The sequence below is a fragment of the Papaver somniferum genome, chromosome 6 (assembly GCF_003573695.1).
Source record: "Papaver somniferum cultivar HN1 chromosome 6, ASM357369v1, whole genome shotgun sequence".
NCBI classification, from domain to species: Eukaryota; Viridiplantae; Streptophyta; class Magnoliopsida; order Ranunculales; family Papaveraceae; genus Papaver; species Papaver somniferum.
Window position 1 is genome coordinate 106,074,373 of NC_039363.1, and position 16,139 is coordinate 106,090,511.

At 37.8% G+C, this 16,139-nt stretch overlaps 3 protein-coding genes and 1 long non-coding RNA gene across 5 annotated transcripts; 1 reads left to right on the forward strand and 3 right to left on the reverse strand.

Annotated features, from left to right (window-relative positions):
- Positions 1-2,316: 2,316 nt before the first annotated feature.
- LOC113286004 lies at positions 2,317-4,157 on the reverse strand. 2 transcript variants are annotated; one of them, XR_003329053.1, is made up of 4 exons: positions 3,902-4,157; positions 3,767-3,808; positions 3,434-3,533; positions 2,317-2,688 (listed from the first exon to the last, which is right to left on the reverse strand). It is a non-coding gene; the product is annotated as an uncharacterized LOC113286004 (long non-coding RNA). The 2 variants fall into 2 exon arrangements; XR_003329052.1 differs by having other exon boundaries at positions 3,767-4,157.
- A 4,192-nt stretch (positions 4,158-8,349) lies between these two features.
- On the forward strand, positions 8,350-10,685 carry LOC113288742 (cysteine protease RD19A-like). The gene is made up of 4 exons (XM_026537864.1): positions 8,350-8,855; positions 8,949-9,068; positions 9,863-10,109; positions 10,227-10,685. Exons 1-4 carry the CDS (start codon positions 8,391-8,393, stop codon positions 10,499-10,501), a joined length of 1,107 nt encoding a protein of 368 aa, XP_026393649.1. The 5' UTR covers positions 8,350-8,390; the 3' UTR covers positions 10,502-10,685.
- A 146-nt stretch (positions 10,686-10,831) lies between these two features.
- On the reverse strand, positions 10,832-12,647 carry LOC113291257 (UDP-glycosyltransferase 91C1-like). The gene is made up of 3 exons (XM_026540810.1): positions 12,440-12,647; positions 11,953-12,371; positions 10,832-11,886 (listed from the first exon to the last, which is right to left on the reverse strand). Exons 1-3 carry the CDS (start codon positions 12,612-12,614, stop codon positions 10,963-10,965), a joined length of 1,518 nt encoding a protein of 505 aa, XP_026396595.1. The 5' UTR covers positions 12,615-12,647; the 3' UTR covers positions 10,832-10,962.
- Positions 12,648-13,828: 1,181 nt separating this feature from the next.
- Positions 13,829-15,242, reverse strand: LOC113291259 (calmodulin-binding transcription activator 5-like). Its single transcript, XM_026540811.1, has 4 exons — positions 15,232-15,242; positions 15,071-15,188; positions 14,426-14,833; positions 13,829-14,311 (listed from the first exon to the last, which is right to left on the reverse strand). Exons 1-4 carry the CDS (start codon positions 15,240-15,242, stop codon positions 13,829-13,831), a joined length of 1,020 nt encoding a protein of 339 aa, XP_026396596.1.
- Between the last annotated feature and the right edge of the window lie 897 nt (positions 15,243-16,139).

A 16,139-nucleotide genomic window follows, 5' to 3' on the forward strand; every position in this document is an offset into this window, starting at 1 on the left:
GAATAAGCTTCTTTATTCTTTGGGTCTCAAAAATCATCTATGATCGGATCTAAGATAAATATTTCCTTGATTTGTTCTTGAATGTATACAAGTAACGAGTCATTTAAAAAGTCATCATCCATTTGACCGTGAAGTCGGGTACTGATGATACGCATAATAAACATGATTTATTTATAAGTTTATAATAATTAATGTTGGAGTGGTCATGACTCCTCCACATACTGGACGGATACATGAGCCTCTGGATTAGGAGAAGTTGAAGTTATGGGATATAAGTTGTGATCAATAACACTCTCCACAAATGAGTGCTTAGAATCTAAAATTTCAAAACCCCAAGGAGAAAATCCTATGGTGCAACTATGTTCTCTAGTAAATACACCTACAAAGACAAAACTTTGGGTCAATTGTGAGACACACAAGACAAAGGGTAAAGCATATGAACCAGTGTGTGTATATAATTGAGTCACCAAGTACGGAGATAAGAATTTGATGTTCGTTTCTTACATATGACCTTTTATTAGACCAGTATGTAAGGGAATAGATTGGTAACAAAGAGATGCATCATGAGTTATATGACTGGTTGCTGCAGAGTCAGGTAGCCAACATGAAATTGCTGGATAACGGTTTCATTCATGAAATCCAAACACTAACTTATTGAGTATGCATTAAACCTTCGAGAAATACTATTAATTTTACTGTGCATTGAACGAATTAAAAGGGTAATATCCCATCATTGAACGAATTAAAAGGGTAATATCCCATCGAGATTTTATTTTTTTCCTATACACACTCTATTCATAGTATTATTACAGCGCCAAATCCAACTCCTAAATATAGACAGTAAAAGAAAACACTTATTCAACAATCATAAAAATACCGACTATAATACATGTCAGTAATATTGGTATTTACCACACCTCCCTCCACATTTGCACTACTCTCTTTTTCTTAATCGAATATATTTGGATAATAAAACAGCAAATACAAAAATAAACAATAAAATTTTATTTATTTTGCTTAAAAAAAACAACAAAGAAAACCCTTATTCTGATCAAAACAAAAAAAATAAACAATAACCCTCAGGTAAATATCGTTACAATTCTATGTAACACAGTTGGTTCCGATTTTATTCTGTCATAGCTCTATAAATATCTTTTAAGGAAAATGAAAAGAAGGTAACTGAATGGGACACTGAGCATAGGAATACTGACTGTAATACTTGTCATTAATATCGGCCATTTACCACACTTCCCTCCACATTTCATTAAGTACCATGCTAGCTAGAATCATAAACATACGTGGATAATTTTGACATCAGATCTAGTGGTATATAGAGAATTTGGATAATTAAACAACAAGTACAAAAATAATTAAGAGGAAGGATCCCCTCACACTCCTATTTTCACTTTATCTCACATTATAGACGTCTTTATTGTGAATACAAATCAAACGATAACGTACTTGAAGCTTAGAATTTGGGATGTGTTCGTCTTACAAATCTTTACATACCCACCAAAATTGAGCACATTCTGAAATATCAAACATCATCATCTGCCAATCTTAATTTGAACGGTTGAAAATTCGTTGATTTGCAACGGCTGATTTTCAATGTAGTAGATGGTGGAGTTAGAGCAATTCCTATGGAATGAACAAACCTGGAGTTTGTTCATTTTGCTCCCACCATGGAATGAAAAAACATGAAAAATGGATGTTCAAACCATCAGATTTGTTGGTTTGAACATCGAGTCGATAGAACCAGCGCGCTTCTGTGGAAATGACGAGCGTCATGTCTAGCAACGCTGGCGTCAGTAAGGAAAACGCCAGCGTTTGAATGTTGAACGCGCGTCAGCAGATATAACGCACTACAAAAATACTAAGTTTTAGTGACGCCAAATAACCGTGAAAACTGACCAAAAATCCGTGGAAAAAGATAATCTGCCACGACTAGCTTCTCGTAACAAATAGTTCAGTGGATAATGGTGTTTGCCACAGGTATAGCCACGGTTTTGTATACGTGACTGATAACACATGAGCATTTTCCACGGAAATCTCCGTGGTTGATTAACAACTAGAAGCCATACGTTTGGGATTATTAGCCACTGGTTTTATCATGGCAATTTCATTGTTTGCAGGGGGAATATGCCTATTATATAGTTATCCTTCACTAGTTAAAATGTCCTATAAACAATAATTATTTGCACAATGGAATTTAAGAATGCAAACCATTCATTCAAAAATCAAAAAAGATAAATACTACAAAGTCATCTGCCTGATCACAAGGCAAATAAAAATTGAAGAATAAAATTTCTAGTCTAGTACAAAATTCCAATTTCCAAGGAAATTTAGTAGAAGATGGAAAAACGTAAGATAGTAAATATATCATGGATGCTTTAACATTTATTACTTCCAAAAGTTTATCAGCATGTCTTCCGATATGGTGTCTTAACACACATTGTCGGGAGCTTCTTCACCAAATTCTGAATATAAAGATTACTCACACATACAGGGAAGGAAATTAGACTGCCGATGCTCTGGATAACAAAGGGGCAGACTCAACATTCAACAATGATGAGTAGAAGTTCTTCAACAATGACGATATGGGTAAACACTCCTCCAGCTTTTTTACCGAATTACCTTGTAATGTATCGTTCCCAGGCTCCAGTTGAATATGTAACTCGTTTACAGATCCTGCGGGGATCAAAAACATCTATGACATCAATGACAAAGAAGCTAAAAAAAATCTAGTGGATACTGAATTCACAACTGATTCCATATATAAGCAATCAGTCATACAATATAGCGTTGACAATTGAACTGTTGTCTTTTTTATATTTCCAGACTGCATCAATTATTCAAAATTTTCTCTCTCTAACCTTACAAGGACGCTTCAATTTTCCTATTGCAGACCAAAGAATCAACAATTCCTAGCAAAAAAAAACTGAATAATCAATAATTATCTCTCCCCAATCAATTTTTTAGAAACAACATTACAAGGACGCTTCAATTTTCCTTCCCTATTAAGCTTGCCATAGATGTATCGACGCGTAATCTAGGAATGCATTCATCCACTTCATATCCAGAGAAGCAAAGTCCTTATAAACTCATCTCTTATCCATGTTCTCCTTATAAAAACTCAAACCATGAAACATCTACAGACATATGTTTAACTATTTCGTTGATATTCTAAAAATCAGTAACATGCTATAGAATGAAAACCAAATAAAGAGTTTTCCTTGAGAAGAATGTCAAATTCCATAGCTATTTATCTGCTTCATCCAAAAATTTGAATTAGTACCAATGCAAACAAGGTCATCATGCATAATAAGTACACAATCCAAAAAGATTAACAGACATAAAAGCACTTAATACACATCCACATGCCATAGTTTTTCTTCCTCTCTAGAGAGAGAACTCCAGACAGAAAAGCACTTACACAAACTCTTGAGAATTAAGCCAAATAACCTATCCTCAAACAGCTGGTTTCATAAGAATAGAGCCTTGAACACTCATCTAGTCCAGATGCACATCTCTTACTGAAACCACAAGAATAACCACGAATTTATCAACAAACTTAGAAAGACATGCATAGTGGGTTATGTATAGACGTATTACAGTCAAAATTGGATAAACAAAGACCTAATAGATTTGATGGTAAAGCAAGAACCTTAACTGAAATAAACAAAATTCAAAGGTTGGATCTAAAAGAAACTCAAAACGTGTGACCTTCTTATCAGGAAATCAAAGGAACAGTAATCAAATTTCTTACCACATTGCGGAAGTACGATTTCAATTCAAAATCGACGAAGTCCTGCAGAGAATGAAGGAATTGTTGGCTTTCCTTATTACAAATCTGATCCAATATCCATAAATACTTCAAATTGAAGAAGATATAACTACTAACCAGTGTAAAAAATTGAAGATCGATATACGATAAGGTTAATTCATACAATGAACTAATTCTACTCTAAAAACCTAGTTTCAGAAAATCAAATCAAGAAGAACCAACTCGAAGCAAACCCTGACTTCCAAAGATTTACTTTCCTGCGTAGAGAGTTTTTCTTTCTCCATTGATTACGCAGAATTGAAGAAAGATGAGAGTTGAGGGGGAACTGCCGAACTGGGGAGTTATTTCTCTTCAGGTGAAATCGTGGGTTTTCTTTTTTTTTTTTTAGGTTTAGCAGTCACGAGTCACACGACTTGAGTTTTTAGGGAACTTTGCGGATTATTTGGTCAACATCAGCCACGAGACTAATTTTTATCCCGAAGCAAAAAGCTCACAGGGTCCGTGCAGCATTTCCACGATATCGTTATGATCAATTAATGGGACCTGTCCTGAGCAATTGTAATAATTGGGTTCATTGATATTCCTGGTATAGTAGATGCTATCACACATACAATCTCACGGCCCACTTCGTGGCAAGTTCACATAAAGCCGTGGCAAATGAGGGATCCTATTGCCACGACACTCAATTGGACGTGGAAATATGTGATTAATAGCCACGGATATACAAACCCGTGACTATTAGGCCGTGGCAAAAAATCATTGTTTTTGTAGTGGCGCCAGCGTGCTTATTAAAAACGCCAGCGTCAGACCCAAAAATGCCAGCTGCTCCACCTGAACGGCTGAAAAATCTTGTGATCCAACGGCTACAATTTTTTGAATTCTATAAATACTCCTCATTTCAACTCCAAATTCACACAATCTACACATTCTTCACTCTCAAAGCATCTACAAAAATGCCTCCCAAAGTTCGTTCTGTTAGATTCACTCAACAAGAGGATTTAGCTATTTGTAGAGCCTTCGTTTTTCACACACAAGATGCTGTCTTTCGTAATGTAGACGTATCGACGTTGACTTTCTGGGAGAAAGTTTTCAGAATGTTCACCGCTGAAACATGGAATATTTATGGGCGTGATTCTCATGGATTATCGCATCGTTTTAGTTCAACTAGTAGCCATGTATTGGATTTCATGGCTTTACTAATGGAGAATCACAAAAATAAGCTCAACGGTGAAGCCGAACATGAAGTGGAACCCAGAACTCTAGCGATGTAGCCAGTATCTCACAGAGGTCGTCCTTTCGACTTCCATGCTTGTTTCAACATTCTTAGGGTGCTTAACAGATACGATCCCCTACTCTAGAAATTCCACCACCCACTGAGAATTAGGACGCCTATGTAGTAGTTGTTTTAATCTAATGTATTTATTTCTTTTATTTTCATGTATGATGTGGTTGTTCAATGCAGTACGTTTTTATTTATGATGTTAATATTGATGGTGCAATTTTTAATCCAGGAAAAATTTAAATTACTGACGTGCAAATGTGAAGATAATCGTAATAACATAATACCATAGTGAATCGATTTGTCCTACAACTTCAATCATCCCACTCCACCAAAAAACACCCGAGACATTCCCAGAAATGCCTTCCATATGTGTCTTCTTCAGAAGAAGTCCTCAAATGCATAAAAGTCCTGCAACCGGGCTTTGAGCATGAACTGATTCTCCGAGGATAGTGTTTGTATTCGTGATCTCCATATCCACAATGCTTGCAGTGTAATAACTCCTTCTTCAATTTGGATTAAGTTTGAAGTTTTTGCAGAGTGTTGCAATCTTTTCTTCTTCTTCTTTTTTAATCTTCATAACATCATCTAGCATATGTGGTTCCTCTGGACAATTGGGATCTTGACATTGCAAATACCTGAGCTTTTCCGGTTGTGATTCAATCACCATTGTGATGCGTAAACAACCTTACCTCGGACACTTTGAATACATCCAAGGACATTGCATAAGACTGTGGTTATCCATGAAACATAAGGGCAAACCTCTTTTGCTTCGACACATAATATTTGCTTCGCTTTGCCTTTAGAAAACATGGTGGATGATGAGAAAGAAATCGGTTGGTTGGGTTTAGAATAAAACCTAGTGATGTATTTATAATAGAAAATAGGCGTTGGTAATTCGAACGGGCGTTCAAAGGAAAGTCGCGGGCGATTTTACTTTGAACGCCAACGGCTAAATCTCCATTTCCAACGATAAACTTTTATTTCTCAACCTATAAATTTCATTCCTCATATCTCCAAAATCACATCTTCTTCTTCTTCTTCTTGTTTTTTCCTACATCTCTCCTCCTTTGCAGAAATGTCTGTTAGAAATCGTGGTCCCAAGTTTACTCAAGAAGAGGATATAACTCTATGCAAAGCATATTTCTTTCATTGGGTAATCACTGGTATTGTTATTTCTCATGACAGTTATTTTTGGGATAACGTTTTTTCAATGTTCGTCTCATTGACGGGAAACCCAGGAAACCGAGATGCTCGTCGATTGCCTGCTCATTTTCAATCTATTAGGCTTACAGTACAGCCATATCTTGCTCTGGTAATATAGATTGATCGAGAAAAGTTCAGCGGTGTAACTGAAGATGAAGTGATCCAAACAGCTCTTGATAATTGGGAGGAAGCTCACCATAAGTCTTTTCGTTACGAAGCGTGTTTCAGAATTCTAAAAGATATCCATCTCAAGCACATCGTTATTGCACTCGATTGCCGCTGCCGGAATTTACAATGGAAGAAGATGTTGCTCTTGTTCGATGTTGGTTACATCGTATGGCGAGACCAATGAACAATGACAATTTCTGGGAAAGAGTATTGGGACATTTTGCAGCATCACGGAACGAAGCCATAAGAAACCATAAGAGCCTAGAACTAAGAATTGTATTCATCACTAATGAAGTCAAACATTATACAGAAGTATTGTGCATGGTTCATCGTAGCAATTCTGGATTATCCAACGAAGAATTGGAAACCATCGCTCAGACCAAGTTTACTGAAGAAAGCGGGAGAGAGTTTAGGCATTTTGAATGCTATGAACTTTACAGAGAGAATGTCGTTGGATTTGATGTAGTTTAATGTTTTTGTTGTGGTTTATTAAAATGTAGTTTGATGTTATTTGCAAGTTTAATAAATTGTAATAAATTTCACTTAATCTGAAGTGGAAATCTATTTTAAAATATAGACATTTTCATTCACTGATTTTACTGCCAATTCTTTTACAAGATATAAACTTATTAGACAATAATAAAAACTTTAATAAAAATCAAGTACAAGTTTCGGCCTCCTGTTTATCTTCATTTGACGTATTTTCCATTCAACACGCTCTTTGACAGTTTCACCGTTGTTTTTGAATTTTTTGTTGTTAACTTTCAAAACTGGAGCTCTTCTTTTCCTTTTAGCGGAACATTTTCTTGGAGCAACTTCAAAAACTTGCACTTCCCTCTTACAATTTTCAATCTTTTTAAAACTCCCACATATCTTAGAAACAACAGCTTCAAGTTTTGCATCGCAAAAAAGTGTGATCGCCTTTTCAGTCATTGAGAATTAGATTTTAGAAGAGAAAATTCAAGAGAAGTGAATTTTGGTGTGAGTGAATTGTTTGAATTCGATGATAATTTATAGAGGTAAAAAGTGAATTTTGAATTTGAAAAAAAAACCCGTTGGCGATTTTTCTACAAACACCGTCGTCATATGTTAGGACGCCGCGTCGAAGCTTCGGACGCCGACGCTTGGCTTACCAACGCCGACGCTTTTATCGCAGACTCCAGCGTTTTTCCCTCGGACGCGCGCTTAGTTATCTAACGCCCAGTGCTTTACCATAGTGGAAAAATCAGTTTGGCCATCCACCTGGCTCAACAAAATTTTACATCTGACAATTGCCATAGGAATTGCCCTTATAAGTTTCGGAATATGCTCATTTTTTTGTGGTATAAATTTTTATAAGGTGAACATATTTTCAAAATACTAGCTTCGAATATGTTATCGTTTAGTTTTGATTCACAAAAAATATGTGTAAAATATGAGATAATGTGAAAATGAAAATATCAGTACGATTCAACGTAACATTGTTGGTTCCGGTTTTATTCTGTCACAGCTCTATAAACCAGGAAAATGAAAAGAAAGTAATGGAATGGGAAATACAAACCGAAAGTAGAAGAAAATCTGTTAAACCCAGCGAAAGCACGTCACGCATCATCCTCCAACTGAATAGCAATTTCATTCACGCAATCAAAACACTAACTTATTAAGTTAATTTGTTTCGTCACGTTACAAACATACTCGGTCTAATATCTCTCAACACAATTCAGTTCAGTTGAGTTCTGTTTGGTTTCCACTTTCCAACTAGCTTGCCCCACTTATCCAAACAATTACTGGGTTTCCGACTTCACTTTCCCCTTTCTGTTTCTCAAATAACAAACTAACACATGTCATAATCCAAATAACCTAGTTCAAATCCATCGGTCATCCGCTTTTTTCGCTCCACAACTGAAAAACAGTATAAATACAAGACCAAAAACATCCCATCAAAATCACAAATTAACATCAGAATCTCTCAGTATGAATCAAATCAATTCCCTTCTTCTTCTTCTCACTGTCTTCTTCTTCATCTCTGCAAGCTCTTCTGAATCAACCTCTAATGGTGAAGAGGACATTTTGATTCGTCAAGTTGTTTCGAACAACTACCACGATGACCTAATTCAAAACGCAGAACGTCACTTCAAAATCTTTCTCAAGAAATTTGGGAAAAAATATGCTGATGAAGATGAACATTCGTATAGATTTTCTGTGTTTAAATCTAACTTAGAACGTGCTAAACGTCACCAGAGTCTTGATTCTTCTGCTGTACATGGAGTTACACAGTTTTCTGATTTAACACCAACTGAATTTAGGAAATCTGTGTTAGGGTTGAGGAGTTTGAAACTTCCTACTGATGCTCAGCAAGCTCCGATTCTTCCAACTAATGATCTTCCTACAGATTTTGATTGGAGAGATCATGGTGCTGTTACTGATGTTAAGAATCAGGTATGGTTGAAATGGAATGCCCCTAATTTGTTTTGATTGGGTTTGAATTTTAGTGTTTGGTTAAATTATTTGTTTGTTTTTGGTGATTTTCAGGGTACTTGTGGGTCTTGCTGGTCATTCAGTACAACTGGAGCATTGGAAGGAGCTAATTTTCTTGCTACAGGGAAACTTGTTAGCCTCAGTGAGCAACAACTTGTTGATTGTGATCATGAGGTTTGCATTTTTGTTTTGCTTAATTCATTTTTATGCTGTTGTTTCCGATTTAAATTGGGTTCTTATTAGTAATTACTGTGGAAAATATTCTTCAATTTGGTACAATATTATATGGCTATAAGGTTTAGTCTATTAGTTCGATTGCTCTGTTTTATGTACACAAATCGGAATCTAAAGAGAAAACTGGTTGTCCATAATTGAATTAGCAGCAGTGAACTATGACGAATCTTTTTAGGCTTTCAATTATAGAAAGAATACTGGGTTTTCAGTATTAACTATTTAGCTATTAAAACTCTTTCTTACGGCGAGAGGTGTTTTTTCAAGCTATGGGTCTTTTGTGTTGGCCAAAGTAATTTGTGAGTGTCACCGAGTTTCTTAGATTTTCCCTTTGTTTGAATGCTGCATTGGTTTGGATAGTTGCCAAGTTCGATTGTAACTTCAAGAATTGCCACATTTGCTTGTTGTCTTAATTTGATTGTAATTCTTCAACATGTTCTTTAGATGCATTAACGGAACGGTACGGTCTGAGTGTTGCTTCTGCATGTTGTTGGCGTGTAGTTTCTTACCCATGATATACATATGCCGGTGTATCATGAAAAATGAATGACTTAAAGGTTTACTCTTATAGCCACCAGCATTTATTACTTAGCAAGTTAGCATGGGCTCTGCTGCCTGACAATACCATTTCGAAGGAGTTCCTTTTTTTTAAATTAGGTTTTTATGAAGTACAAGATTAGTAATCTCTCCTTTGATGGTAAAATTCAAGCTTCGTTTCTTTTTTTTTTGTTGGCCAGTGTGATCCAGCAGAAGCCGGTTCATGTGATTCAGGGTGCAAAGGCGGGTTGATGAATAGTGCATTTGAATATACACTCAAAGCTGGTGGACTTCAACGCGAGGAAGACTATCCTTACACTGGAAATGATCGCGGTCAATGCAAATTTGACAAGAGCAAAATTGCTGCATCAGTAGCGAATTTCAGTGTTGTTTCTATAGATGAAGATCAAATTGCTGCCAATCTAGTGAAAAGCGGTCCTCTTGCAGGTAAGTTTAATTATAAGATCAAGCTCATAGCCTCATACTATTAGTTCAATGAATACCAATATAAGGAAAACCAATACAAACATAAACCATAATAACTCCATTGGTGTGTGAATGCAGTGGCTATCAATGCAGTTTACATGCAAACCTACATTGGAGGTGTTTCATGTCCTTACATCTGCTCGAAAAATCTTGATCACGGTGTATTGTTGGTGGGATATGGTTCTGGATCTTATTCTCCCATCCGCTTGAAGGAGAAACCATACTGGATCATTAAGAATTCATGGGGACCAACCTGGGGAGAGAAGGGATACTACAAAATCTGCAGAGGTCCTAGTATCTGTGGAGTTGAGACCATGGTCTCAACTGTGGCAGCTGTTCATGTGAATCATTAGTAAATCTCAAGTCACAGTTCCCTGACATTCGTTGATGGCACAGCTAGCTTTCCTGTAAATAAGAAAAATGCTGATGTGTATGTATATCACAACTACCATCTCGGAGTCTTAAGACTCAATTGTTGAAAGTGAAACAGGAATCAATTTGCACATCGAATGCTAGTCTCAAACTTTAAATATGAAATTACAGTGTTTTTAAAGTTTGCCCTGGATATCTGCATTTCTATTCCTATTTGATTTATCTAGCTTTAAAACAACACAGAAACTTTTTCAAATTCATATCTTACTGCAGAGCATTTTACAGAGATAAGTTCTCAAAACTCAGTAGATATCAAACCAGAAATCTTAGTAAAAAAACAAAAAACAAAACTAGCAAACCAGGCATTTAAAGGAGGAACAGAAAACAATAAACTGAGTAAGCTCCATCCATTCCTTATTAAAGATTTTGATTAACAACAATTTTAAGCAGTTTCCAATTTCTTCAGCATGTCATTGTTAACTGTTGGAGACTTAGTGATGTTAGAATTGGCATTGACACTAACATCTAATTTTTCAAATTCAGATGTGATGATATTGGTATCAGTGACATTGATCTTGGCATCCGTATCTTCTTTTAGATGGCACTCAACATCATCATTAAATGCAGGTTCTGGTTCAGTGGTATCAATGACAGCTGAACTGGCATTCCTCTTGCCATTTCCATAATCTATCATGAAGCGCTCAAGATCATCTATGTACCCATTTTGCGGTTCCATATCGGTGAACAACTCTTTCATTTCTCTAGCTTTGATCTTAAACTTCTCACTCTCTTCACCCACCATTAAAATCCTCAGTGACTCGGCCACCGACTCCCTCGTGAACGATCCATCTCGTTCATCCCTAGGTATCTCCAGACCAATTTTCCTGCTATGTACCAACCTGGCAACCAATCCCTGATCATACAGCATAGGTAAAAGGAGTAAAAGTTTTCCCAGACCAAGACCCTCAGTAGTTGAACCCCAACCACAATGTGTCAAGAAACCACCAACTGAGAGGTGACTTAAAATCCTAAGCTGAGGTACCCAACCTTTCCACAGAATTCCACGACCTTTGACCCGGTCCTCGAACCCGGACGGCAACATCGTGTTAAAATAATCCTCCTGAGTTGAACCCAGTGGTTTTCTTATCACCCAGAAGAAAGGCAAGTTGGACGGTTCTAATCCGGTTGCCAACCCGTGCATTCCTTGCTGAGTTAGTGTTGCCTCACTGCCAAGCGCAACATAAACAACAGATCCTTCCTTTTGTTTTTCTAGCCATTGTTTGATTTCCACCCAGGCTTCATTCTTTTCTTCTTCCTCTGAAGGCAAAGGAGGCAATAAACTCCCCATTTGGATAACGGGTTTCTTCTACACTACATTTTTAAGTAGCTCAAACCACTCTCCTTCAAACTCATTACAGCTCCGGACGAACACAGCATCCGTGTTCTTGAGAACACACCCGAACCGGAACGAGTCAGACACACCAGAAGCATTTTCCACGATATCAAAAGCCTTATTGGCTTCAAAGGGATGGAAAACAATATAAGAAGGAAATGGCACCCATGGAGGAGGAACAGTAAAATGTTCAGGAAGTGATCTGGAACCTCCATCTTCACCCATCAAAACAGCAGGCGGGCCGTAGAAAGTCATAGACGATGCATTGAAGACACTCAAATAAGCACACGGAATGCCGAACTTTGCAGCAATTGGAGGTAACCAGTGATGAGCAAAATCATGAATGATCCAATCAGGTGAAGTGTCACAAGTTTCCAAGTACTGAGCAAATGGTAAACTAAGACCGTCAAATGCAACCTTGAGATACTGGATTTTATCATGAGGACAATCTGTTGTGGCTTCTGCATGTTCAGGCAGGTTTTCATTTTCAGGCAAAGGGAGTGTAACTAAAGTGTATTGGTGAGACAAATGTGAAGGAATTTTAGGAAGTCTATGAAGATTTTTCTAGGAGTAGAAATGAATGAAATTTTGTGGCCTCTTTGAGCTAAACATTTTGAAAGCTCAAGGAAAGGAATGATATGACCAAAAGCTAGCCATGTAAACATAACAATGTTAAGAGGTTTCTTATTGAGCTCAGCCATTATGAAAAGCTCTGAAAAGACTAGGGAGGGATGAAGAGATATTTCTTGAGTGAAATGTTGGATGCACCTAAACCACATATATATAGACAAGATTTTCTAAGTTTATAGTATGTATTTAGGGTGCATCTTTAATATCACTTTTACCAAGACGTGATAATGAGTTCAAAAGATTTGATGAAATCCCACGTACATCTTGCTAGTAATACTATCTGTTTATAGAAAGTTTGTTGTCATTTTTTTCTTTGATCGGGTGGAGAGTTGCTATCGTGGACCACCGCGTGAGTAATAAAACCACCCCGTACGAGCCCCTACATCCCATCATAAGTAGGGTGAAAAGATTTTTGAATCTTGATGAAGAACTATTGTCAGTACAGGGTAGTTGTAAACAAAGAATGCCACGTAATGGGGGAAAAATGACATAAACGTAGTACTTAAACTTGCCGGCCCATGTTCAGTGTACGGGAATGTTGGAGATATATGAACGTATCGTCCGCCATGTGTAGGGAGAAATGCGACACAATATTTGAGAGATATGAAATTGCAAATTAAACGATACGTGTACCTATATTTCTCTCCTATGCGTAATTCACATGCTATTCTAGATAGCACCTTCTCAGTTCTACTCGGGACGAGGGGCAGGATAGTGGGTGGGGGTAAGTTGGAAAATGTTTGAACATAAAAGTTGTAGTACCCACAAACCAAAAAAAAAAAAAGGGTTTGTATTTCAACCCTAAACAAGAGTGGTTGGAGTTATTTGTTAGTACCACACGGCCTTTAGATGATGATATAAGCCTCTCTCAGCTCAGCTGTCGGCTAATACCCCCAAAACAGAAAACATATTGTATAGAGAAATGGGGGCTTACCTACCCGCTGTAGAGAAGTTCTTTCCTCCATAGAGCTGGCAAATCAAGCCAAAACCCGCGGGTTGGCCCGTCCCGTCCCGTGAAAACCCGCACCCGTCCCGGATGGTAACTAAACAAGACGGGCGCGGGTTGTATAATTAGTGGCTTGTGAAGAAACGGGTTAACCCGGCCCGTACTGTGAAACCCGCGGCTGGCCCGTAAACCCGTAATTTCATTCCCATCTGCAACCATTTCTTCCCTGAAAATTAAGATTCACAGATGAAAACCAAATTCTGGTGAGGTAATACCTTGGTTTGAGATCAATATATCAAAGCTACCACAAAAATAATGTGTTCAGAATCTTCAGATAATTCATCTATAGCTATAGCCTATAGGTTGTTGAAATGAGATATCATTGTTCATAGCTGACTTAATCAAATAGTCCCAATCTTTGATAATGGATGAGGTTGAGTGTGCAAACTTTTTTGCTTCCTTTAACACAGTTGGAGATGCCTTGTTTGATAGGATGCTCAGGCTGTTGCTTGATGAGAAGAGCAGATGTGCAAGCCTAATCTGAATCTGGAATTCATCCCTGCTAGGTTCATCGTTAGGTGAAGCCACCTCATTTACCACTGAAGGAGAGCGATACTCAAAACTCATAACTTGGCTAATAAGAGTTTGACCATCCATGCTCAAATGTAGGTTTACCAACCCAGGAGAATATGGTAAAGCCTTGCACCGATATACCCCGTGTTGAATCATTTCAGCTGGAACACATTCGTCACCTAATATCATAAGTAAATCCGAATCGGCAAGATGTGATGGTCCTCCATTAAAATATCCGATCACTATGACCTGTGAAAGTCATAGTCATTAAAAAAGACAATGTAAGTAAGATGACTAATGAGATTTCCATATACTACCAGGGAGTGGCGAAACCAAAATACTGAATGGAATGAGGAAAAGCACCTTTGTTTCTTCAGATGAAAAAGCCCATGTAGGTGAAATTTCAGTAATGGTGAAAACTTGTTTATGCATAGAGGAGTGATGATGATCCACTTCCCCATTTATATTCGATCCATAACCATTTGAAATCGAGGATCCACCCGATGGATTGTCTAATGAACCTGGGGATTCGGTCATCACGTAGTTCATCCACCTTCCGAAACTGTCTTGTGCCAGCAAACTATCTGCACCCTCTACCATTGGCTCAAAGCCTTCTTTCCCGACATTTGAGTTTGCTTGAGTAACCACAGTCTGAAAGTGTCCACCGGTTGGAAGTGTACCATCAATTGAAGGATGCGCAGAAGTTGTGTTTGTAGAACCGTGAAAGGATGAATCGTGCTTATTTACATTGTCATATGGAAGAATGCCGCTCTGCAATGAAGAAGTATAGCATGGTTAACACGCTACTGCAGAAAGAGCAACAGATCCAGGCTCCAGCATCTTTTTCGACAGCAGCAATCAATCACTACCTCGCCCATCCATTGTTCTTCTTCCCACTGGATTTCTCATATCAACACCACCAATTTGATTCTCTGAAATCTCGTTCTTGAACTGATCTACAGTATCAACAACACCACCAATCGAATCTCCTTCTGCAACCGATTAAACCCATTTCATCTTCACAGCATCGACAACTCCTTCAATTCCTTGACAATGACTATGAACCCATCTTGATTCTTCCCTGAACTCTTGATTCAAACCCACAATTCCTATGGCTTCTTCTTCTCTGAATTTCATATCTCAGAAACAATCGTAACAGATAAAATTACCTCAGACCCATCTTTCAATCTCACATACACATGAACCCATCACTGAACATCAACATAACTCTAACTACAAATACATGCAGCTCCACTCCATCCCAAACTCAAGCCTTAGTTCCATTAGTACCAACAAAACTCGATAATTGAAACAACTCGATTCAGAAACTAAAATTAAATCAACTTAGAGGCTTACCCAAGCATTAGCGTCCTCTGAATTGCTATTTCCCTAATTCATCTCCACTGAACCCTAGAATTATCATCTCAAATCTTGAAATCGATCACCACCATAAATTTCTTCACTTGAAACTTGACTTCATCAACAATTCTAACCTAATTCATTCAACCTACTCAATACGCATCCATAATAAGCAATTGCACCATCTAAAACAACCCTTCCTCCCGATCTGTGATTAACTCAAAAATAGCAGAAACCCTAGTCTTCAGATTCGTAATCCTACTAACACCAAAACATCAATTAAATGAGAACCCCTTTGTTCTTCATCTATCATCACTAGATTACTATCAATTTCATTCAGTTCCCAACTCCAATCTAAAAACCCTAATTAACTGAGTAACATCATCAGCTTCTTCCTTCCCGAACTCGATAAACATCAACACCACCACCAACCGTCAATCCTTAACATAACCCCTACGATGGTCAATCTCAGAACCTAGATTTCATTCAAACTCGCAGAGAAGAAGAAGAAGGAGCACCCGTTTCTCGATTTTGAGAATTTATGGTTTTCTTTATTTCTAGTTAACCCGTGAGCACCCGTGAACCCGCGAGTTTTACCCGGGACAGGCACGGGTGGGATAAATGACCACCCGTGAAGAATTTCAACCCGCGAGCTTAGGCTTGTATTAACCCGTAACCCGCGGGTTGGTCACAAGCCAGACCCGTCCCGCCCGTTTGC

What these genes read in the sequence shown, in the direction of transcription:
- LOC113288742 (XM_026537864.1), top strand. Translation starts at nt 8,391, where the DNA reads ATGAATCAAATCAATTCCCTTCTTCTTCTTCTCACTGTCTTCTTCTTC. An exon ending in TTACTGATGTTAAGAATCAG is followed by an intron (nt 8,856 to 8,948) that starts GTATGGTTGAAA and finishes GGTGATTTTCAG; the next exon opens with GGTACTTGTGGGTCTTGCTG. An exon ending in GAAAAGCGGTCCTCTTGCAG is followed by an intron (nt 10,110 to 10,226) that starts GTAAGTTTAATT and finishes GTGTGAATGCAG; the next exon opens with TGGCTATCAATGCAGTTTAC.
- LOC113291257 (XM_026540810.1), bottom strand. Translation starts at nt 12,614, where the DNA reads ATGGCTGAGCTCAATAAGAAACCTCTTAACATTGTTATGTTTACATGG. An exon ending in CCTAAAATTCCTTCACATTT is followed by an intron (nt 12,372 to 12,439) that starts GTCTCACCAATA and finishes AACATGCAGAAG; the next exon opens with CCACAACAGATTGTCCTCAT. An exon ending in TTCTCAAGAACACGGATGCT is followed by an intron (nt 11,887 to 11,952) that starts GTGTTCGTCCGG and finishes AATGTAGTGTAG; the next exon opens with AAGAAACCCGTTATCCAAAT.
- LOC113291259 (XM_026540811.1), bottom strand. An exon ending in ATGCTGTGAAGATGAAATGG is followed by an intron (nt 14,834 to 15,070) that starts GTTTAATCGGTT and finishes TCTTCATTGCAG; the next exon opens with AGCGGCATTCTTCCATATGA. An exon ending in TTTCATCTGAAGAAACAAAG is followed by an intron (nt 14,312 to 14,425) that starts GTGCTTTTCCTC and finishes TGACTTTCACAG; the next exon opens with GTCATAGTGATCGGATATTT.